At 37.2% G+C, this 23735-nt stretch overlaps 5 protein-coding genes across 6 annotated transcripts; all 5 read left to right on the top strand.

Annotated features, from left to right (window-relative positions):
• The first annotated feature begins 236 nt into the window (after positions 1-236).
• LOC129437396 (delta(14)-sterol reductase TM7SF2) lies at positions 237-5744 on the top strand. The gene is made up of 12 exons (XM_055195527.2): positions 237-350; positions 430-462; positions 612-687; positions 799-986; positions 2409-2463; positions 2568-2762; positions 2960-3063; positions 3148-3267; positions 4282-4450; positions 4563-4643; positions 5280-5402; positions 5500-5744. The coding sequence occupies exons 2-12, from the start codon at positions 436-438 to the stop codon at positions 5658-5660; spliced, it is 1299 nt and encodes a 432-aa protein (XP_055051502.2). The 5' UTR covers positions 237-350; positions 430-435; the 3' UTR covers positions 5661-5744.
• A 2378-nt stretch (positions 5745-8122) lies between these two features.
• On the top strand, positions 8123-10745 carry LOC141361772 (histone H3.3A). The gene is made up of 4 exons (XM_073863553.1): positions 8123-8239; positions 9484-9627; positions 9704-9857; positions 9937-10745. Exons 2-4 carry the CDS (start codon positions 9500-9502, stop codon positions 10063-10065), a joined length of 411 nt encoding a protein of 136 aa, XP_073719654.1. The 5' UTR covers positions 8123-8239; positions 9484-9499; the 3' UTR covers positions 10066-10745.
• A 1182-nt stretch (positions 10746-11927) lies between these two features.
• Positions 11928-13884, top strand: LOC141361771 (histone H3.3A). Its single transcript, XM_073863552.1, has 4 exons — positions 11928-12062; positions 13048-13191; positions 13273-13426; positions 13507-13884. The coding sequence occupies exons 2-4, from the start codon at positions 13064-13066 to the stop codon at positions 13633-13635; spliced, it is 411 nt and encodes a 136-aa protein (XP_073719653.1). The 5' UTR covers positions 11928-12062; positions 13048-13063; the 3' UTR covers positions 13636-13884.
• A 1554-nt stretch (positions 13885-15438) lies between these two features.
• Positions 15439-17567, top strand: LOC141361417 (eukaryotic translation initiation factor 3 subunit K). Its single transcript, XM_073862580.1, has 8 exons — positions 15439-15631; positions 15900-15998; positions 16299-16419; positions 16645-16719; positions 16794-16860; positions 17101-17178; positions 17267-17392; positions 17476-17567. Exons 1-8 carry the CDS (start codon positions 15570-15572, stop codon positions 17505-17507), a joined length of 660 nt encoding a protein of 219 aa, XP_073718681.1. The 5' UTR covers positions 15439-15569; the 3' UTR covers positions 17508-17567.
• A 1255-nt stretch (positions 17568-18822) lies between these two features.
• On the top strand, positions 18823-22969 carry LOC141349008 (kelch repeat and BTB domain-containing protein 3-like). Of its 2 annotated transcripts, XM_073863170.1 has the most exons (4): positions 18823-18866; positions 19658-19871; positions 21071-21236; positions 21309-22969. In XM_073863170.1, exons 1-4 carry the CDS (start codon positions 18830-18832, stop codon positions 22767-22769), a joined length of 1878 nt encoding a protein of 625 aa, XP_073719271.1. In that variant the 5' UTR covers positions 18823-18829; the 3' UTR covers positions 22770-22969. The 2 variants fall into 2 exon arrangements, with proteins under 2 accessions (XP_073719271.1, XP_073719272.1); XM_073863171.1 differs by lacking the exons at positions 18823-18866; positions 19658-19871 and adding an exon at positions 19966-20372.
• The last annotated feature ends 766 nt before the right edge of the window (positions 22970-23735 follow it).

Genomic DNA, 23735 nt, shown 5'->3' with positions numbered 1-23735 from the left:
TATAATACACAATAGTGTCTGTGAAGTCCAGGTTAAAGTCTCAATCTAATGATGAGATGAAGAACATTAAAGTTTTGATTTCACATTCATCTTTGTAATGATCTTACTCAGTAAAGGATAACAAGATGTTGAAAATCACTAAATAAAAGTCTTTAGATGAGTTTTCACAGGATGAATGATCTTGTGTAGTAATTCACAGTTTGTCCGTTATGCGTTTTCTGTTATTGCGTCCGCCACAAAGACGCAACTCAACATCTGTGTGTGGTAACAGCTGAAATATAAACCCACTTCATCTGGAGGAAGAGTTTCACTTTTGTCTGTCTCACATAGAGACTCTTTATCTGTCTGTGGTAAGACACTTCTGACTTTAGTTCATAACTCATTGATTAGAGTTATCTGTGACATTTTAATGAAAATCCTCTTTTAAAGGAAAAGATGAGCACACATGAGTCAAATCATCAGGTGAGTTATTATGATTATACTTTATTAGTTACCATGCAGTAATATGATATCTGCTCAAACTTTAGTAAAACAGATCCATGATCTTCTGATCTATTGTAAAGAAATGTAGATGAGATGATTGGCTGTTGTGTTTTTTTGAATCTCTGTAGTCCCACATGAATGGATTTCAGCGGGATAATGGACATGAGAAGATCAAAGAGGTCAACAGTCCCTGGAACAACAGCTGTAAGTCTTCACAATGATGATGATGATGATGATGATGAGACTTCATTATTTATCATAACAGCTCAGCGAGTTTGTTTTGAAGTCATCGGTGTGTGTTTGTGTTTATTTTAGTTCTGTGTGTGCTGTGTGTTGTGTTGGGAGTCTCTCTCATAACACTGTTGGATTGTTGTCGTCCGTCCTCTGAACCCTGGGTACTGTTGGGTTCTTCAGAAAAGCCCGTCTGGGACTGGACCTCAGTCTCTCTGCTGCTCTTATATACTCTCCTGCAGGGGGCGCTCTATTATCTACCTGTAGGACAGGTGAGACCGCTCTTAAGAACTCAATGGACAAGGCTTATCTAAAGCCAAGACTAGACCTTAGTTAAAATAAGATGTTTAATCATCCTTTATAAACATGTGTTAATGGTGTGTATCCTGAGACAAATCTATGCCATTGGCTTATTTTAAAATCTTTATTTTGAGACAGCTCAAACATGTGTCTTAGTCTAGAACTAACTTTAAGACTTAATGGGTGGTTTCCCGGACAGGGATTATCTTAATCCAGGACTAGACCTTAGTTTAATTAGGAAATATAACTTGTTTGTTAAATAATAAAAACATTACTTGTGTGCATTTTGAGGCAAAACAAAGGGCGCTGCTGTATTTTAAGATATGTCAGTGCAAGCTGTTTTCATTTTGGACAGCTCATACATTTATTTTAGTCTAGGACTAGTCTAATACCTATCCGGGAAACCGCCCCTTAATGTCAACTCTAAGCATTAAATAAACATATGAGAAAATATTTGAACAAAACATTTGAAAGACAAACATCACATTTAATTACTATGAATTATCATAAGGCAAATATGTATTTAAATATATATCAAAATATTAAAAAAAAATATTGAAAAATATTTTGCAATGTGTTTACAAAAATATATGTTTGGGCATTTTTTGTATATTCTGAAATATAATTTAAAAATAAATATACTTTAAAGCATTTAAAATATATATGTAGCCCTCTATATTTCAAACCAAGGAAATATATTCATGTCCCATTGTTTATGTTACAAACTTATTTATGTTACAAAAAAAAACTTACAAGAAGTTTAAATAAAACATATTTTTAACTTCAATTTCAAATTGTATTGTATTTAGCATATTTAAAATATATTTTGGCCAAGGATACATTTCTTGCCATATGGGATATAATTGCTTGCCCTTAAAATACATTTTGTATTTAATAATATTGAATTAAGCTTTACTTTCTACAAAATGTATTTAGGGTATATTTAAAAAAAAAATGGCCATATAAGTATATAGATGATTTCATTGCAAAAAAATGTTGGTAACACTTTACAATAAGGTTCATAAGTTAACATTAGTTAAAGTATTACCTAACATGAACAAACAATGAGCAATACATTTGTTACAGTATTTATTAATATTTGTTAATGTTAGTTAATAGAAATAAAGCTTTTAATTGTTTGTTCATGTTAGTTCACAGTGCATTAACGTTAACAAGATTTTAATAAAGTATTATTATGTTGAAATTAACATTAACAAAGATTAATCAATGCTGTATAAGTGCAGTTCATTATTAGTTCATGTTAACTAATACTAATGTTAACTAATTAACCTTATCGTAAAGTGTTACCAAAATGTTTTGCTTGTAAATAGTGTTAAGCTCATCTGTTCGAGTAAGCTGAAGATAAGCTGACATTTTTATCTTCATATATGCAGGTGATGGAAGGCAAAATAGGCTTTCATGGAAAGCGTTTGAAATACAAACTCAATGGTAAGAGCTTTGACTCGTCTAAATTTCTACTCATTTCTTCTTCATGAATGCACATTTGTGATGTTTTTGTAGTATTGACATTGGGTGCACATCATGTGTTGCAGGTCTCCATGCGTTCATATTGAGCTTGGTTCTGCTCTTGACTCTGTGGTACTTTGGGTTTGTCCGGGCCAGCGGTTTGACCCACAGGTTATTTTCGTTGGTGAGCGCGGGTGTGGCCGTCTCTCTGCTCTTCAGTCTGATGCTGTACCTGTACCCACTCCAAACATCCTCCAGTACACAGGTGCACTATGAGACAGGTACAAACCATACTGTTTCTATTCTTATATATTGTACATAAAGATGTCAGATTACATAAACTATGGATGCATCTTGTTATGATGAGTAAACAGTAAAAACACAAGCGATTGACTGTTGCTGTGATATGAAATATAATCTTAAATGTGTTCATATCTGTGTGAGTTTATATAGTTATGAGTGTTTATCTTCAAAATAGCGAAGCCCCTGTTGAATTTCATATTGGGTCAAATTATGGACCCTCGTGTGGGCGACATCGATGTCAAACAGTTTGTCATGGTCAGGATCGGATTTATCGGCTGGGTGAGTTTGTGCCAATAATGTTTTGATGGTTTATGATTTATAAATGGTCTGTGTGTGATGATTAATTGTGTAAATGTCCTGCAGGCTTTGATGGATGTGATTTATCTCCTGACTGCTATAGAGATGAAGGATTCGCTCTCTCTATCTATGCTGCTTGTCATTGGCTTTCATCTCATTTACATATTGGATTTTCTCATTGATGAGGTCAGAGGATGACAAGGTCTTACAGGAGTTTGACATGATTGTTTATGTCTTTGTATTATATTGTTTGCTGTTGTGGGAATTATAAGGAATTTAATGATTCGGGTTCCTTAAAGGGGCCATGGCATGAAAATCTGACTATTTCCATGTTTAAGTGCTATGATTGGGTCCGCAGTGCTTCTATCAACCTAGAAAATGTGAAAAAGATCAACCCAGTAACTTAGTTTTGGTAAACCATTCTCTACAAGCACATGAGAAAATAGGTAGTTGAAATTTGGCTCTTCTTATGATGTCATATATAATAATACCGCCCCTTAATCTGCACTATCCAACCACAGCACTGACATTTAGTGCAGCGAAAAGCACAATTGAGTTTCAATTGAAACAAACCACCATCATTGTGATCAGCATTTGAATTTCATCAACTCATTTGCATTTTAAAGGACACACCCAAAACGGCACATTTTTGCTCACACCTACAAAGTGGCAATTTTAACCTGCTATAATAAATTATTTATATGATATTTTGAGCTAAAACTTCACATGTGTGCTCTGGGGACACCAAAGATTTATTTGACATCTTAAAAAAGTCTTGTGCTGTGGCCTCTTTAACTGGCGCTGTCCCGTGAGCGGGACACCTGTGTTTACTTCAATATTTTGCATGTAAATTTTAATCTATCACAACAAAATATAAATCATTGGAAAGCTCTAAGAATGTAGTTTTCATATTTCAAAACATTTAAGCAGTAATAATAATGCCATGACAGGAATTTATTAATTTGTGATAAGAGTATGAATCAAACTGTTGACACCTAGTGGCCATTGTAGCTCATTTGATGTGTTAAAACCACTAAAAGTGACACAAACCTCATTTTTTTACACATTAAAAAATTCATTAACAGAATCGACATGTAGTAATACTATTCAGGCTTTTCCAGTTATCAATCACACTGAACAGTGAGAATCATTCTTTAGATCTTTGTAAATATGAATAATATATCTGCTGTTTATCTGTAGGGATCTATACTGACAACCAAAGAGTTTACAGAGGAGCCCATCGGGTTCATTATGATTATGGGCGAGTATATCTGGATCCCTTTCTTCTCCAGTCTGCCCGTATACTTTCTTCTTCAAAAGCCCAATCACATCCATTATCTGTCAGCTGTGCCCATCTGTCTGCTGTTTGGTGAGAAAAAACTTTAATATGAATCCACAGACGCTCAATGTAAATTATATTTGTGTTTATAACACATTACGTCACATCTCATCATCATCATTTGTCTTCTTCACTTCAACAGCTACTGGCTTCCTGATTTACTATCTGTCCAATGAGCAGAAAGACGGTTTTCGCCGAAATCCAAATCATCCAGCTTACACGAGTACATATCACATCTTCGCTTTCTTATTTTGCATTTTAAATGTTAAAAACTAGTTTGCGTATGAACACATCAGTTGATTTTTGCATATCTGTGACTGAAATGTTATTTAAAGGTCACCTATTATGGCATTTTTACAAGATGTAATATAAGTCTTAGGTGTGTGCAGAATGTGTCTGTAAAGTTTCAGCTAAAAATGCAAAACAGATTGTTTATTATATCATGTCCAAAATGACTCAAAATGATGTTTTAAGGCTTGTACCTTTAAATGCAAATGAGCTACAGCATCTCACTTCCTTACAAACAGACAGTGAGCGTTTTTAGTTTAAGAGATCTGATTAATACAGTCTGAGACAATAGTATCTAGTGGGGAGAGTACAACTCACTGAAACTATGGTAATGCAGGACTGTAAGTGGGCGGGGCTTTATCAATGTGACCTCACATTGATTAAGAGAATTAAAACATGCGACTGTCTAATGTGACTGTTTTGGTTTAATAAGGATCAAAAAAGAATGGACAGGTGGATTTTTTAACACATTAATATCCAAACATCTTGTAAAAGTGGATTTAGCATAATAGGTGCTCTTTAAGATGAAGTCAAATAATCTCAATTGTTGATAACGTGTTCTCTTTTAAAGATCTAGAGACCATTAAAAGCCCGTCAGGAAAGAGTCTGCTGGTCTCGGGATGGTTTGGCTGGGTCAGACACCCCAATTATCTTGGAGACATTATGATGATGTTAGCCTGGTGTCTCCCCTGTGGTACATTAAACTCCAGATCTGTTCATGCAAACATTGAGCTTGATATACTCTAGATTTCTGAATGTCATTGTTTGATGGATCTGTGTTTGTCGTGCAGGATTCAGCAGCGCTCTGCCATATCTACCAGCACTACAGTGTTTTAATTTACTGAGGAAACGAGCCAATGAGATTGAAGAGTCGTGTCTGAAGAAACATGGAAGTGCATGGAAAGAATATTGTACAAGAGTGCCATACAAAGTGATTCCTTATGTCTACTGAATAGCATCTTTTACATGAATATCAAAGCATGAGTTTTGTGTTTAAGTCAACTCTGACTATTAAATGTGACATTTCATTTCATTATATGCTTGCATGAAGTGATGGATTTGATGATTTTATGGGGTGGGTAAATCAAGCCATAATAATCCTTACCCATACATAGGGTGACCATACGTGCCATTCTTCCCGAACGCGTCCTGCAGAAGTCGTATTTGTTGACCGCATACGTAATTCAGTTAAAAACATAAGACATACAATCATAGTTTCATTCTTACCTTAAAATGTAACGGTTGCTTTTCTGTAATAATAATAATAATAATCATCTATGACATATGCAGTCGACAAATGCGACTTCCGGAAGGCGAACCCGAAATCCTGGCCACGACGCGTCCGGGAAGAATGGCACGTATGGTCAGCCTACCTTGTGAAAATTAAACAGTTCTTTGTGGTAAAAGTGTAGTAACCAAACTTTTTTGAGTTTTACCGTTTTGGAATCCATTCAGCTGATCTCCGGGTCTGGTGATACCACTTTAGGCATAGCTTAGCATACTTTGCTGCCATACCTAATGTGCGGGTCGTCTTATAACAGGTGGGTAACCCGCGGGTTGGATTGGGGCAGGTAAAGAAATTGTCACTTTATTGCGGGGTGGGTCATTAAAAACTAAATTAAAAACATGTATGTTGCGTGCAATTCCCTATAGCCTTTTGGGAATATATATTTTCATTTATTTTTATTAGGTTCTTTGATAAGGTTAAATTACGTAGGTCTACTTAGCCAACTTCTTATCCCCAAACCTTTGGCTTCACGCCACGAAAGCGCCAAGTAGCTCCCGCTGCCAGCCACAACAACAAAACAAACAGAGAAATAAAATAATTATAATAAAAAAGAGAAAATCTGTAACTCTTTGGTCATTTTTGAGCGCGATGCTAATGGTCTAATCAGATTCAATGAATTATGCTAAGCTATGCTAAAAGTGGTACCACCAGACCCAGAGATCGACTCCAAAACAGTATGGATTTGAACAGGGAGCTGGAAAATTAGCATATTTTCAAATAAAATGGAGCATCCCTTTACTAATAGCAATGTCAGAATATTTCTACAAGTAAACACTGAGTGATGGTTGCCCTGCTGGAAAAACCAGCAACCCAGCATATGTTGTGTTTTGGTGCTGGTATGCTGGTGATTACCAGCTAAACCAGCTTGGACCAGTATAGACTAGCATGGGAATTATGCTGGTCCATGCTGGTTTTTCCACCAGGGTGGTTTCATGAATAAGCGCTGCCAGAGCAAATAAGCATCCCATATGAAAATGAAACATGTTTTTTTACAGTTAAAAAAAACAAAAAACCACTATAGTAACCACAGAAACTATGGTTTTGACAACCATGTTTAAAAAAAACAACCATGGTTGGTGTAGTAAAACCTGGGTTGCTGATAGTAATCAACACACCAAAAACATGGTTTCTACATGTTTACCAAAGATAAAACCATGGTTTCATAAGGGTTGGTTTCATAAGGGTTAGTTTCAGAGCAATTCCTAAAAAGGCACAGTTTGCATAATCTTTAAGTACAAAAAATAACCATAGTTTTACTACAGTTAAAATATATATATATATAGTTAATGTAGTAACCACAAAATAAGCATGGTTTTCACAAGCATGGTTTACAAATCCATATAGTTAAACCATGGTTAGTGTAGTAAAACCATAGTTTTGCTTATAGTAATCAATACACCAAAAAAAAAAAAAAACAGTTTATATACTTTTAACACAAAAAACATGGTTAATCTTCCCCTGCTGAAAAAACAGCATACCAGCAAGACCAGCATATGTTGTGTTTTGGTGCTGGTTTGCTAGTGAACACCAGCTAAACCAGGATCAGCACCAGCATTAGCACCAGCTAAACCAGCACCAAACCAGCATTAGCACCAGCTAAACCAGCATTAGCACCAGCACCCCATGCTGGTCATACCAGCATATGTTGTGTTTTGGTGCTGCTATGCTGGTGCTAATGCTGGTGCTGATGCTGTTTTTTCAGCAGGGAAGGTAGATCAATGAGAAAGAGAAGTTTATAACAAATGTACGTACCGGTATACAGGTAAATAAAAAATAAAAATACATGTCAGTGAGTTAGGATGTATGACACCTGTTTAAGACAATTAATTTAAAATGCATATTAGCCACCATTTACATATGACAGTGGCCGTTTTTCAATCCCATGGCTGCAGCCTCCGGAGGTCCCATACGCAGGCTGCATACGTCATCAAGCCTGGTTTATTTAAGTTAAGTGAGCATTACATTCGCAAGTCATAAACATATTACAACAATTTACGATTTACTAAGAATAATAGTCAAGTTTATAATTAATAATATTCTGAAATACGCAGCCTGGATATGCGACCTACGGAGGCTGCAGTCTTCTGAGTGAGAAACGGCACTGGTCGACAGGTCACGTGCTGGTGTGATAAAGGAGCCGCGGTGCATGATGGGAGGCTGTCAGCCATTTCACCTCAAACTCTGTCAGGCAGTAAAAAGCCGCTGCAGTGGAATTATAAAATCTTTTAGTAAATACTCGACAGGTGAGTCCTCACACACAGTAACAGTGGTTATGGATATTATTAACATCCCCTCGTGTACTGTAATTGATGATTAACAGAAGCGTCTCGCACTGAAACGCAAAACAGCGTCTCACGCCATCTCTTTTAGATCATTTAAACTCATTGTCACACCCTTAGCCTTAATAATGTCCACTTACATTTGCTAAAGGGGAGAAGTGACATGCTGTGGATTTGTATGTGACCCGTGTGTTTGTACTAACGTTAGAAATCGTATCGGTCCGCGTTAAATTCTTCTATTTTACCTTTTCTCACATTGCCAAGCAGCCATATGTCATCCGCTCGGGGCGGGGCCTTTAGTGCACACTGGGTGCTGATTGGTGTAGTATGACTGATGTCACGCCCCTATTTCTGTTTTTGGCTGACAGGTAAACCGATATCATTAAACGTAGAATCTCAACCCTTTACCGGGTCTGGCTCCGGTGAAACTCAATCTTAAACCGTGCTGCGCTTTACCACACAACAAAGATCCAGCCCTAAAATCTTGCTGGTTTTAAACCAGTGACGTCAGTGGGCGGAGCTTCCACAACAACACGAGTGGAAAGGAACGATCTTCAAAAGCGTCGGAGTTCATACTCATTGCTTATTTTATGTTGCAAGCACCTGACATTGTTGCATAACTACCACAGTAAAAGTTTACCGTTTAAAAATGTTGAGTAATATTAACATATCAATGAATCACCGCCATCTGATGCGGTTTTATAATGGTAAAAAAAAGTAAGTTAAACATGAAATAAATGTTCAATAACAGCTAAAGCTGAATCCTTAAATATCACAACAACAACAAAACATGTTACCAAACGAAATTACATGATGATTTATTTGTGTATATATTATGTTGATATTACAAAGATGTTTTATAAAAGCAAAATACAGAGCAGAATATATTGGACATAAACTGATTCTTTATTAATGTTCATAGTAATTATTTTGTTTTCATGCAAATTTGAATGAAAAGGTATAGTATTTCCTAAAGTATCCATTCCTTAAAGTGGCAAAGTATATAAGGAAAAATTGGAAGACAGGCCGTTGAATTTTAAAAAATAATGCACAGCCAAGGTTATAATGCAGCATAACGTGATACGTGCAACGTTTGTAGGACTAGGATTATGAAAACCGGCTTTATGTGGCTGCGTGCCACTATCAAGTATGTAATATTAAGTGTTTTTTAGTATCAAATATGTAATCTTGCGTCTGTGTCTGTTTAGGTGACTGTGTGAAAGTATGGCTCGTACTAAGCAGACCGCCCGTAAATCCACTGGAGGAAAAGCCCCTCGTAAGCAGCTAGCGACTAAAGCTGCTCGTAAGAGTGCCCCCTCTACTGGAGGAGTCAAGAAGCCCCATCGCTACAGGTGATCATCTTAACATTAATCTTCATACTGAGTCAGATTGAATCTTTATAACTATAAGTATTGATGTCTTGTGTAGGCCCGGTACCGTGGCTCTGCGTGAGATCCGTCGGTATCAGAAGTCCACTGAGCTGTTGATCCGCAAGCTTCCCTTCCAGCGTCTGGTCCGTGAAATCGCTCAGGACTTTAAAACCGACCTGCGGTTTCAGAGCGCTGCCATTGGTGCCCTGCAGGTGAGAATGAAATGCACAGCAGCAGGTCTCAGATCATAATGGACTGTTGTTGATCATCTGTTTGTGTGTGTGTTTGCAGGAGGCAAGTGAGGCGTACCTGGTTGGTCTGTTTGAGGACACTAACCTGTGCGCCATCCACGCCAAACGTGTGACCATAATGCCCAAAGACATCCAGCTGGCACGTCGCATCCGTGGAGAACGTGCTTGAACATCTCTCTCTTCCTCTTTTTTTATCTGTTCTTGTCTGCACCTTCTCTTCATTTCTATGTGTTTATTTTTGTATTGGAGTGTGAGTTATTGTGAAAGATTTTTGTATGTTTTGTACTCTCAGACAGCTCTAACTTCAGGAAATCTATAGATGCTGAATCAACACCTAATACAGTTCACACACTGTGACGTGTCTAAAAACATTCACATCTTAATAACAATTTTAAGGCCATTTCAGGTGCTAACCTCTTCATTTTTTTCATGACTGGAAGTGTCAGAATCATCATAAGTCTGTATTTAAATCGTGTGTGTGCTTTTTCATATTTTTTATAGTGGATAATTGAGTCACATGTTTTGTTCTGAAATGCACAGATTGACTGATGTGTGTAAAACATCACTGATGCATTCTGGGATTGGATCCTAAGCATTCTTTATACGTTGATTGGAGGGGATGACAGTAAACAGTTTGTGTGTTTTTTGTTTAAATTATTGAGCATATGTAGCAATGGACACCAGACTGTAGCTGTTTTATATCATGTGATAAATTTCCTCATAAGTCTAATAGTGAGATATGTAGCAGACACTCAGGTTTTTTCTACACCCTGTCAGTTTTTAATCACTAAATGATTGTTTTCTTTGTATTGCACAAATAAGGAACAATAAATTGGTGTTGAACTGTTACTGATTTCTTTTCTTTTTTTGATTATTTCTCTTTCAATAATTTACTATAAAAATGTTTAAATCAGTCTGTTAGTAAATATCTGCTGTAGTCTTGTGATAAATGTTTTATTTTAATGACAATCTAAAAGGTAAATGTTATTTTGAAGATTTGTTGAGCAGTAATTTCTGTAGTTTACTCTGATATGTGAAAGTACTTATATATTAAAGTGAACCATAATGTTACTACACTAGTCAACAATCCTCTTCAAATGTTGACTTGTATATATTAACCATAGATTTTTGGTTTTATTTGTAGTAAAAACACAGTAATCACACATTTACTAAGGTCTTACCACAATAACAATAGCTTAACCATGGTATTTATAATAACTAGTACATATTAAATGAAAAGCTGAATATAGCTATGGTTATACAAATTGTAATAAATCTAAAAAAGCATGCTTTTACTTTAACAAAATAGTTTATTTTCCTACAGATTTGATATGGCAAAAAATCTTTTCTTTGCCCAAAAATATGTTTTAAATATATGTGAAATACTTTTTGTAGAAAATAAAGCTTAATTAAATATATGTTTTAATTTGTAAATATATTTCAAGGGGCAACAAATACATTTCTTATTTTACAACTCATATGCCAAAAATATATATTTTTTCCTTGCCAAAATATAAAAGTTTGTATAAAATATAACAATTTTAGTATAAAAACAAAGTATATTTTTGCAGTTGAAATATATTTAAATGTAATCTTTTCAAACCTGTTATGTTTACAGGTTTATAACATACAAAGTGTTTCTTCCAATGCGATGTGAATATAAATGCTTTAAAATATATTTATTTTTAAAATACATTTCAAAATATACAATAATGGCCAAAAAAGATATTGGTGAAAAATACATTTTGGCCATTGTTTTGTATATTTTGAAATATATTTAAATTATATTTTAAAATATATGTTTTGCCTTATGGGTGACTACAACCATGAGCAGTCCCTTGCGAAAATTAACCATGGTTTTACTAAAGTTACAACCAACCCATAAAGCAAAAAATTTTAAGGATAATTTTAAATATATTTCAAAATATACAAAAATTGCCAAAAAAATTACTTGCATTTTTTACTATAAACTTTGTATGTTACGAACTTGTAATTTTGCAAAAGTTGTGAATCAGTTATAATTTGAACAGTCTGAAGCGCGCGCTTCACCGCGGTGGATTATGGGAGCCGCTGTTTGGCGCATTTCCGCTCCCATTGTGCGCGTGAGACGGTAAATAAGAACGAAGCTGTATTCAAAACACTCTTTAAAACATCGTTTATATAAAGGTAAGACCATCCAGAGCGCATTAAATATAAATGTGTGTTATTTAATCGCTTTTTAAGCAAAAACAGTCCGGTTTTGTTGTTATTGTTGTGAATTTAAGTGGGTTTGTGTTTTTCTCTGTGAAATACTGAAGCGCTTCAGTCCCGCGAGCTGCAAATCACTCCAAAATAAACCGACGATTCACAAACACCAAATACCAGCAGAAACGCCTCGATTCCTGCTTTATACATCAGATCTTGCATCCAAAGACTCTCTTCTATGTAGCACGAGTGTAATTGTTAAGAATAGTCGAAGAATTCAGCATGAAAATGTCGAAGTTTTCTCGTTGGTTTGTTGGCATTCTCGCTCAGTTCTCCGTGTGTATCACTAGGCGCCATGATGCGATAGAGGGGGCGTGGCTCACACAGACTGCCCTCTTTATTACGTAATGTGTACTGCTGATGTAATCACGTTATCTCTGATATTTTGTATAAAAATAATAATATATAATGTAATAAATAAAAATATAATTTCTAAACAGATAATTTTTATTTTATCTATATATATATATATGATATGAAATATATGATATGAAATATATAATATGATTTTATCTGGTCTCAAGATTACAATGTTAGTATCATATATGTAATATTGAATGTGTGTCAGTGTCACGTATGTAATATTTTAAATGGTTGATTTTTTTTATAATGCAATTTTAATGTGTGCAATAACACAAAAACAAACAATAAACAAAATATGGCCAAATATTTAATCAGCAGAAGTTACATAACGTATTAATCAAACAAATAAAGATCAAACAAACATATTAAAACAAAGATGATGATCCTAAGAATTGAAAAAGAAGAAATAAAAGTAGGGAGGGCACAAAATAAAAACATAAGCATAGTAAAGAAAATGATCATGGCACAGATTCGAAATGTTTCTTATTAACAAACATTGAAATTGTGTTTTCAAATATGTAATATTGTGTATGTTTGTGTTTAGGTGATTGTGTGACAGTATGGCTCGTACTAAGCAGACCGCCCGTAAATCCACTGGAGGAAAAGCCCCTCGTAAGCAGCTAGCGACTAAAGCTGCTCGTAAGAGTGCCCCCTCTACTGGAGGAGTCAAGAAGCCCCATCGCTACAGGTGATGATCTTAACATTAATCTTCATATTGAGTCAGAATACATCTTTATAACTATAAGCATTGATGTCTTGTGTCGTGTAGGCCCGGTACCGTGGCTCTGCGTGAGATCCGTCGGTATCAGAAGTCCACTGAGCTGTTGATCCGCAAGCTTCCGTTCCAGCGTTTGGTCCGTGAAATCGCTCAGGACTTTAAAACCGACCTGCGGTTCCAGAGCGCTGCCATTGGTGCCCTGCAGGTGAGAATAAAACACAGCAGCAGCAGGTCTCAGATCATTATGGACTGTTATTGATCATCTGTTTGTGTGTGTGTTTGCAGGAGGCCAGTGAGGCGTACCTGGTCGGTCTGTTTGAGGACACTAACCTGTGCGCCATCCACGCCAAACGTGTGACCATAATGCCCAAAGACATCCAGCTGGCACGTCGCATCCGTGGAGAACGTGCTTAAACATCTTTCTCTTTATACCTGTTCTTCTTGTCTTCAACCTCCTTCTCTTTGTCTCTCTCTTTATTATTTTGCTGTTTATTGGTAGTTTTAGAGCGTCAGTCATGGTGGTGGTGGTGGGGGGTGATGTATGTGGTTGTTTCTGTTTTTTTGGCAGCAGACTATTAAGGGTGCTTCTTGTTTGCATGTACCAGCGTGTACCTGATCAGCCCCAAACACACACAAACACACTCTCTGTCTGTATGACATGAGTGATGATCAAATAGATTTTAGACAGGGTCAGAGGTCAGGGCTGAGTCTGCGTTTAGGGGTTAAAGGCCTCTTGTGCAAGGTGCTAGAACAGCCCTGATCCATCCCAGAATCCCACAGACTGTTGGTACTCTAATGAATATGCGTCTGTGTTTGGGGCTGTCATTGGGCACAGTGATTTGTATACAAGCATCTCTCCAGCAAATGTTTATTATTGCTATATTAAGAATTGAATGATTAATGTTTGTTTCTTTTTTTTAAACGCATTAATAAAAGCTTGTTTCGTAAAGCTAAAGCATATTTTTCAAAGAAGAGAAAATTCAAGAGGTGGAGATTCCTATAAATAAATTTTTACATTGCAAATTATTTTTGTTTTCTAAAAGTTAAAATTCAGATTAAATACGTGTGAAGGGATATTACCCATAATTCTGTTCCACCTCTCTGTGTGCGTTCTGATTGGCTCCAGGGCATAAGTTTGCCTGTTTATTGGGACTTTTAATAGGAAATTGCTTAAGTAAATAAATACATGGACTTGATACTGTTTCTCAGTTTTGCCAAGTGACTGTTTAATTTTGAATATATTATTATTATTAAAAGAACAGAAGTTTTTTAATCCACATCTCCGAGCACTGATGTGATTCTTCAGGCAGATGTGTATTTCTGCTTTATTTGGTTTGTTTATTTGTTTTCTTCATTGACTACAAAATATTCAGGTGTTGTTTAAATAAAATGATCTTTGTAATTTGACAATACTCCTATTATGTAATAAATGGATGTCACACACAGTTTTGTGATGTTTCTTGTTTCTCATCTAAGACAGGTGTGTTTAGGGTTTTTTCAATTAAATCAAACTTTTGTTTTTATAACATATAACTTAGTAAATACCTAAAATATTTAAATGTAGTTATTGTTTTTTTCCGCATTGTCTTTATTTTGATTTTGTTGTATGTGTGTGAAGTTTGTTTGATGTTGAGAATGAAAATAATCACAAATCGTGCACACATCTTAGTGTGTTTTTGATTTATGTATACGTACAGGAGCTTTATTTACCATTTTTATAGGAATAATAACAAGAATAAGATACAAGAACAAATATCTTTCAAGTAACAACAAAAAGTACAAAAGATATACATAAGAGACCATCATATAAAAGCAAATTGAATTTATATGTAGATCACATTAAGATCCAAGAAATAGAAGAAAAGAGGTGTGCATAAATAATATTACAAGCATATTAAAGTAGAGTATTACATTTTAATATTTTGAATAGCTTTCTTATTGACAGACATTAAAATTGTATCCAGTAACTTATAATTCAATTCTTGTTTGAAGACATTAAAGTGGGACATTTACGGATATAAAACTTTCCGATGAATAAAATATTTATAGAAAAGCTTCCATTGATTAAATTCTTGTCATTTACGTAAAATCCAAAATGAATGTTTTTCGGAAAATGTAGAATATTTTGGACAATTAATAATATTGTGTAATGACTCCGCTCACACACACAGCGGCGCTCACGGAATCCGTGTGCGCTCAGTACTGACGTCACTGTTCACGTCAGATCCTCGCCGCCTGCACGCGCTGCTGCTGTGCTGCTTTGGGTCCATACGACTGAAAAAATTAAACAAAAAATATAGAAATAACCCATTAATTATAAGAAGAAGAAATAACTCGGATCTGCAATCATGGCTACGACGTTTGAGCAGATGAGAGCCAACGTGGGCAAACTTTTGCGGGGAATCGACAGGTAAAGATGATGAATCGAACAAATATAAACAGAGTCAAATAACTCAAAGGCAAAGTGAATCTTGACAAATTTGACTCAGAGTCATGAAAATAATAAATAGTAAACGTGTTAAATCAGAATGAAAGCATTTAGGGAAATGTTTAATGTTATAATGTTTAGATTAGCACTCACGATTAAAACATACTGGGTACAGGAAGTCATGATGAATATTAATGAGTCATTATCAATAAGATTGAATATTAATGAGTAAGTTATTGTACCTGTACAGGTATAACCCGGAGAATCTGGCCACACTGGAGCGATATGTGGACACACAGGCACGTGAAAACGCTTACGATCTCGAGGCAAACCTGGCTGTCCTCAAACTGTGAGTGTGTGTTTATACATTAACACACATTATCATCTGTATAGAAATACATATGCATTCATCTTGAGTCATTAAGTGCAAACACACATCTGTTTCAAACCAGCATTTCTAATTGGTGTATTAAAGTCTCTATTAAAGTTTTAGTACAGACATATGACAGTACTTTATATGCTTTCTTTATCTTCTGTTTTATTTAAAGATTTATAGTATGGGCAGTTATAACATAATTGAATTCAGTTATTATTATCAGTAACGTACTCTCTTGTATAACATTATAAGTGTATGTGTTTGTGTCGGCAGGTATCAGTTTAACCCAGCATACTTCCAGACTACAGTCACAGCACAGATCCTGCTCAAAGCCCTCACTAACCTGCCTCATACAGACTTTACACTGTGCAAGTGCATGATTGACCAGACCCATGTATCCTTTTAAAACCCTTATTAGATCAAAATCATGTCTTTCTATCAGTTATTCACACATAATGGCGATCCGATTAGCCTGCATGTAGGTGTTCCTGTAGTTTAACTGATAGAGGGCAGTGTTAGCTCTTTTGTGAATTTGTGACTGATGTGTGATGTTGCATCTCTGATACAGTAATAGATTTGAATGAGAGTCACCTCTGTTTCCTTGACTACTGTGTCGCAGCAAGAGGAGCGGCCGATAAGACAGATCCTGTATCTGGGCAATCTGCTGGAGACGTGTCACTTCCAGAGCTTCTGGGTATGAACACTCACGCTAACACTTTCACTTGAGTGTTTGAGATGAAGTTTAACACATGTGTTGGTGTTTTTTAGGCCAGTCTGGAAGAGAACAGAGATCTGATTGATGGAATCACAGGCTTTGAAGAGTCGGTGAGGAAGTGTGAGTTGATCTTCGCTATGATCTGCACTCATCATCACATTATAATCACTGCTGTTAGCTGCATTATTCATAAGAGCTTTATAAGTTTCTGCTTTCATAATAATGATGATGGTTAGCTTGCAGCTTCAACAGAAATCTATCAAAAAACTTTCTAATCATGCACTTCAGATGAATTATGCATTTGACAGACATGCTGCTGATGCAATGCTCTTTACAGTTTATCTCTCTTTTTTTCTCTAGTTATCTGTCACGTTGTGGGAATCACATATCAGAACATTGAGTATCGCCTTCTGGGTGAGATGTTAGGAGACCCTCTGGGTAAGAGCAGACCCCCACCCAAAATAACAATAAGAGATTGACTATATATTCAGCTGTTGTGATAATGTCTTTGTGATTCTTTTTGCAGACACACAGGTGAAGGTTTGGATGAATAAATACGGCTGGACGGAGAATGAGGATGGGCAGATATTCATTCATAACCAGGAGGAAAGTGTCAAGCCCAAGAATATAGTGGAGAAGATCGACTTTGAAAGTGCGTTTTTGGTTTTAAAAGTCTCAAACTTGATTTATCTCCAGTAGTGTTTAAATATTAAATGATATTCTCTTGTGTCTCAGGTGTTTCCAGCATCATGGCTACATCACAGTAACACAAACGTCAGAAGCTTGATTTGATTGAATTTTGCAATAAAGTAATTTTATTAAAGACACACAGAGTCAGATTTTTTGTGTTAATCATCACAATTGCACATTCAGTCTGTGCTTTCAGACATTTAGCAGCTTGTAAGTAGCATGTGACTATTCAAAAGTGAATGTAATTTATCATTTATCATTTAAATCCATACAGTGAATATTGAACACACACACATCTGGAGCATTGTTACACCTGGAAACCAGTTGAGAGAAAGTCAGTCATTTCTTTTAACTGAGAAATCAAACTTGTTACCATTGTGTTAATGGATGCTAGTTCAATGATGACCTGTCACCAGTGTGTGTTTTGTCAGTAATAACAGAGAGATGCAATTCATTTAAGGTTATTTATCGTTTAAAGGTGCCAAATAATGCATTGTAATAATCTGTTAAATGTTCTCTGATATCTATATAGATGGTTTGTGTTTTTATTAAGCACAAAAATGATCCACAGGGTGTTTCACATGTCCATTTACAACCCTAGGATTTGCTTTTATAATGAAATGGTCTATTATTACCTTATTTGAAAGGGTCATGAATAATAATGTTGAGCTCTGCCCTGATTGGCTGTTTCTCAGAGCAGCTCCTTCAGTAGCTCTGTGTGTGTGTAAACAGATCTTATGTTTGAGTCTGTATCAGACAAAGAACATAAGATTTTGATGAATAATCAATTGTTTGGAGATTGTTAATGGACGTTTCTGAGTGGTAAGTTTGTGTTAAAACGCAACCGTAACGTCAACAGTAGAACTTCAGCCTAAACATTAGCATATAGCATTAACTAGCATATAGCGCTAACTCGGCAGTTACAACTTTGTTTTTAGCATTTTAACAACACTACTTAATTTAATGTTAAGGTGTACAGCTCATCTGTATCTTCACAGTCAGTGTTTTGGTGAATTTGGTTTTTTTCCTTGTGTGTGCATAAGGTTTACATAAGAATAAGGAAACAATTGAATTTTGAGGCTCATGATAGAACTCTTATTATTCATCTATTCCTATATAAATACAGTTTTACATTCTACAGCACCTTTAAAATATCATTTAACAGTCATTTAAATAAATGAGACAGAATGCTTCACCAAAATGATTACATTGCATTGCCGTGGAGTTGATTTGATTACACCCCACTGATTATTTTAAGAGAGTATAAATCCAAATTAAAAAATTTTAACACAAACTGTAAACTGGATAGACGGGGAAAGATGTATCTGTCACCTGATCGTTTTTTAGACGCGGCTCCTTTAAGCGTAGTCATCTTCATTACGTGTTCACGGCGTCGCGCATGCGCAGTGAAGAGGAGCGCTGTCCAGTCCTGAAGCGTGAGTGACCGCAAATTAAACATTTACATCCGTCAGAGCATAACATCAAAACATGTATATCTGTCATTTAAACGCGAACACACTGTCATGGTAATGTCACTCAGGAAATCACTATGATTTATGACAGCAGTGTTTGATTGTGTCATGTCTGATATTTCAGGTCTGATCTCTACACAACAGATGGCAGAAAACACAAACTGCTTCAACACTTTTATGTTGGGTTATTAGTTATAATAAATGCGAATCAAACCTGTTTACAGCACTGTGCGTTTAGTACGATTGAAAACAACAAAAAGATTTCAGATATATTTTGCTGACTGCAGTGTTTTTGAAGCAGGACAGGTCAGTGTTTTTAAGCTTGTCTTACTTTTCCTAGATCAACCAAATGAAACCATTAAACGTGTTCTGCCTTCATATTCTGAGCACCACATGTTAAAAATATCTTATCATACAACTGTAATAATCAGTCTCTATAATGCACATTTACAATGTTTCTTTCTTATGATGCTTCCTAAAATAAATAAAAAATCATAATGCCACGTGCAACACTGTAAAAATCTCTTGCTGCACTTAAATGTTTAAGTTCAAACAACTTGAATAATAATTAGTTTGACTAGTTAGAAGTTGCTATAAATTATTAAAATAAAGTTGTAATAACTTAAGCCCATTCAACTTTGTTTTTTTAATTTGTACCAACTCCTCACTAGGCATGTTTTACAGTGTATCATCCTGATTTTGTAGATGTACAATATGTACCTGCTGATTTCTTAATTTACCTCATAACTTTATAGGTGTTGTGCAGATGGAGGGCAGCACTTCACAGTGTAATGGCCTCTCAGAGCCGCGTTCAGTCTTTCTGAGGTCAGAGACTCATGGACAGCAGCTCATCTCTGTTCTCCAGACCTTTAGAGAAAGAGAGATGCTGTTTGACTTCAACATCCGAGTGCAGGATGAAACTCTTTCATGCCATCGCTGTGTTCTTGCTGCGTGCAGTGACTTCTTCAGGTGACACACAAACATTATGACTTTCAACAGGTGTATTCACCTGCTAACAGAACTGTAGGCTGCACATATCGGTGACCGTGTATCAATATGGCAACTACAACAACAAAATTATAAACGCAACACTTTTGTTTTTGCCCCCATTTTTCATGAGCTGAGTTTTTCCATGTACATAAAAGGCCTATTTCTCTCAATTATTGTACATAAATTTGTCTAAATCTGTGTTGCCAATAATCCATCAACCTCACAGATTAGTTGAGATTAGTTGATTAGACAGCATGATTATTGCACGGGTGTGCCTTAGGCTGGCCACAATAAAAGGCCACTCTAAAATGTACAGTTTTATGACACAAAAGTGAGATGTGAGTTCACGGATGAATCCGGGTTTTCACTGTACAGGGCAGATGACAGCGGTTTGCTGATGTCAATGTTGTGAATCGAGTGGCTCATGGTGGTAGTGGAGTTATGGTATGGGCAGCCGTATGTTATGGACATCGAACACAGGTGCGTTTTATTGATGACATGAATGCACAGTTTTACTATAATGAGATCCTGAGGCCTATTGTTGTGCCATTCATCCACAACCATCACCTCATGTTGCAGCATGATAATGCACGGACCCATGTTGCAAGGATCTGTACACAAATCCTGGAAGCTGAAAACATCCCAGTTCTTGGATGGCCAACATATGTCACCGGACATTCAGCATGTTTGGGATGCTCTGGATCGACGTATAGGCCAGCGTGTTCCAGTTCCTGCCAATATTCAGCAACTTCACACAGCCATTGAAGAGAAGTGGACCAACATTTCACAGGCCGCAATCAACATCCTGATCAACTGATGCGTTGCACTGTGTGACACCAGATACTGACTGGTTTTTGGCCAAACCTCACAGCCCCCAACACAATCAAACTGCACATTTTAGAATGGCCTTTTATTGTGGCCAGCCTAAGGCACACCTGTGAAGTGGATAGATTATCTTGGCTATGAAGAAGTGCTCACTAACACAGATTTCTCAGTATCTCATTTCTGATTTTAATTATTTTCAATTCAATTCCATTTAATTTATATAGCGCTTTTTACAATTGTTCATTGTGTCAAAGCAACTTTACATGAATAGATGTAGGGGAAAACACAGAATAATCGATAGATAATATAAGAAGCAGAATATTTAAATGTAGTGTTTGTGTTTTTCTGTACAGGGCCATGTTTCAGCTGGATATGCGGGAGCGTGATGATGGTACAGTGACCCTCAGTAACCTGTCGGCATGTGCTGTTCACACCTTTCTTGACTTTGCCTATTCCGGTGAGATAGAAATCAGAGAAGATAATGTGGATATGATGTTTCAACTGGCCTCTTTCCTGCAGGTGAGGCACACAGAAATGAAGAAGAATGTACGTGATGTACCATTGTACCCATGGCCTCTTTGATTTTTATAGGTTGGTTTTCTCTCGCGCGCCTGCAGCGATTTTCTGGTCCAAAGCCTCGACCTCTCCAACTGTCTGCACCTGTTAGCGGTCGCTGAGGGTTACGGCTCATCGCGCCTCCTGCGCCGCACCACTGAGTTTGTCACGCAGAACTTTCACAAACTGTCCTCCACAGCAGACTTCCTAGAGATGCCAGTGCGGGTCTTGAGAAGTTGCCTGGCCTCTGATGACCTCGATGTCCCAGATGAGGAAAGCGCATTGAACGCTGTACTCCGGTGGAGCCAACATGACCTGCAGACGCGTAAGAGTCTGCTGGTGGAGCTCCTGTCACAGGTCCGTCTGCAGCAGCTCCCTCACGCTGTCCTGGAGCAGACCGCTCAATCAGAGCTCCTGTTGTCCGCTGACGAACACTGTTGTAGAGCAGTTAGAGAGGCTCTGGTGCAGGTTCAAGATTTCAGCGGGCTGTTCCCGAACGCTCGGCCTTCTACCACTTCAAGCTACATTTACGTCCATAAAACAGAGGAAAGCGGAGAGATGCGTCACGCTTTCTGCTACGACATCGGTGCGGACCGATGGACTGAACTTCCACGGCACGCCGTGCGTCTCTCAGATTTGCCCGGTTCAGCCCTCACCAGTTTTGCAGAGAAACTCTTCGTTAGCGGTGGATGTCGCGGCAGTTGTCATCGTACAGTGCGTCTGCACATCGCAGAATCTTACCACGATGCGACAGATGAAGTCTGGTGCTACTGTCCTGTGTCGAACACCTTGGCACCGGCTCCACCCATGCGACACTCACGCACCATGCACACCTCCGTCAGTGCCCTGCAACGCATCTACGTCATTGGCGGGAAAACCTGCGGCCCCAGAGGTACTCGTAGTCTTCTGGATGTGGAATACTTCGATCCCCTGAAATGTGAGTGGAAGACCGTCAGCCCTTTGCCCAAAGGGATCTACTTTCCCGAAGCGAGCACTTGCGGGAGCGTTATTTACACCCTCGGCTCTGAGGTGGAAATTTCTGAGGCCTTTAATCCGTCGCTAGACTGCTTTTTCCGTTACGATGCTGTGGTGGATCAGTGGTGCCAACTTGTGGCTGAGTTTGGTCAGTTCTTTCATGCCACCCTCGTGAAGTCTGTTTCCATTAATGAGACGCTCTACCTTTGTGACCTGTCGACATATAAAGTGTACAGCTTCTGCCCAGACACGTGCGTGTGGAAAGGGGAGGGCTCGTTCGAGTGTGCCGGTTTTAATGCGGGTGCCATTGGTGTGCGGGGTAAGATCTACATCCTGGGTGGAGATTATTCACCTGATGAGATCACAGATGAAGTTCAGGTGTATCACAGCGGACGCTCAGAGTGGCAGGAGGTGGCACCGATGCCACGCGCCCTGACCGAATTCCACTGTCAGGTGTTGAGCTTTAACCGCTACAGAGACCCGTGGAGAACAACAGAATCTACTAGAACTGAGAGAGATTAAATACACATATATCGCACTCACGTTCAGCTCTTCTGTCACTTATGTACACTTTAGAAATTAAGGTGCTTCACGATGCCACAGAAGAGCCATTTTTCGGCTGAATGATTCCTTAAAGAACCTTTAAAGGGGATATATCATGAAAATCTGACTTCAAGTTTAAGTGCTATAATTGTGTCCCCAGTGATAGAAAATGTGAAAAAGATCAACCCTGTAACTTAGTTTTGGTCAACCATTCTCTGCAAGTGGGGGAAAAAAGCTCATTGAAATTTGGCTCCCCTTGTGATGTCAGAAGGGGATCTTATTATAATAATACCGCCCCTTAATCTGCACTATCCAACCACAGCACTACCATTTAGTAGAGAAGAGAGAGAGAGAGAGAGAGAGAGAGAGAGAGAGAGAGAGAAAATAATTGACCGCACTTGAGGTTCAACAAACCACCATTATGGCGATCAGTGTGTGCATTAGCATCAGCTCATTTGAATTTTAAAGGACACACCTTTAAAATGTATATAATGTTATAATAAATTATCTGTGGGGTATTTTGAGCAAAACTTCAAATACATAATCTGGGAACACCAATAATTTTTTTCATTTTAAAGGGTATTTGTGAAATGTCCTCTTTAACTCTTTCCCTGCCATTGACGAGTAATCTCGTCAGTTAAGAGAAAATGGCTCCCTGCCAATGACAAGTTTTTACGGTAATCTATATTTCTGCTATTAACCACTAGGTGGCGCTCTTACCCAGCTTATAAAATACTAAAGCATCCACTGATCCAAAAACGGTAAAAACTCTGTTCATGTTTTGATCATCTCTCTGAATCTGATCTCTAACAAAAGTCCTTTACAAAAATTGAATTATCTCGGCTTTTTGCTAAAAATGTGTTTTTTAAGAAATCTACCCATATTTGAGAGGTGATAAAAAGAAAACAAATGAAGATAGAATAAATGATTTTTTTCTGTTTACTT

The sequence above is a fragment of the Misgurnus anguillicaudatus genome, chromosome 24 (assembly GCF_027580225.2).
Source record: "Misgurnus anguillicaudatus chromosome 24, ASM2758022v2, whole genome shotgun sequence".
Lineage (NCBI taxonomy): Eukaryota > Metazoa > Chordata > Actinopteri > Cypriniformes > Cobitidae > Misgurnus > Misgurnus anguillicaudatus.
Note: the sequence above shows the minus strand (reverse complement) of the source record. Positions and strands in the feature narration are given on the sequence as shown.

Coding starts and splice junctions, on each gene's coding strand:
- LOC141361771 (XM_073863552.1), top strand. CDS start 13,064: ATGGCTCGTACTAAGCAGACCGCCCGTAAATCCACTGGAGGAAAAGCC. Junction 13,192..13,272: donor AAGAAGCCCCATCGCTACAG/GTGATGATCTTA, acceptor TGTGTCGTGTAG/GCCCGGTACCGTGGCTCTGC. Junction 13,427..13,506: donor CTGCCATTGGTGCCCTGCAG/GTGAGAATAAAA, acceptor GTGTGTTTGCAG/GAGGCCAGTGAGGCGTACCT.
- LOC129437396 (XM_055195527.2), top strand. CDS start 436: ATGAGCACACATGAGTCAAATCATCAG. Junction 987..2,408: donor ATTATCTACCTGTAGGACAG/GTGAGACCGCTC, acceptor TCATATATGCAG/GTGATGGAAGGCAAAATAGG. Junction 4,451..4,562: donor GCCCATCTGTCTGCTGTTTG/GTGAGAAAAAAC, acceptor TCACTTCAACAG/CTACTGGCTTCCTGATTTAC.
- LOC141349008 (XM_073863170.1), top strand. CDS start 18,830: ATGCGCAGTGAAGAGGAGCGCTGTCCAGTCCTGAAGC. Junction 18,867..19,657: donor GCGCTGTCCAGTCCTGAAGC/GTGAGTGACCGC, acceptor ATAACTTTATAG/GTGTTGTGCAGATGGAGGGC. Junction 19,872..21,070: donor GCGTGCAGTGACTTCTTCAG/GTGACACACAAA, acceptor TTTTCTGTACAG/GGCCATGTTTCAGCTGGATA.
- LOC141361772 (XM_073863553.1), top strand. CDS start 9,500: ATGGCTCGTACTAAGCAGACCGCCCGTAAATCCACTGGAGGAAAAGCC. Junction 9,628..9,703: donor AAGAAGCCCCATCGCTACAG/GTGATCATCTTA, acceptor TGTCTTGTGTAG/GCCCGGTACCGTGGCTCTGC. Junction 9,858..9,936: donor CTGCCATTGGTGCCCTGCAG/GTGAGAATGAAA, acceptor GTGTGTTTGCAG/GAGGCAAGTGAGGCGTACCT.
- LOC141361417 (XM_073862580.1), top strand. CDS start 15,570: ATGGCTACGACGTTTGAGCAGATGAGAGCCAACGTGGGCAAACTTTTG. Junction 15,632..15,899: donor CTTTTGCGGGGAATCGACAG/GTAAAGATGATG, acceptor GTACCTGTACAG/GTATAACCCGGAGAATCTGG. Junction 17,393..17,475: donor GGAGAAGATCGACTTTGAAA/GTGCGTTTTTGG, acceptor CTTGTGTCTCAG/GTGTTTCCAGCATCATGGCT.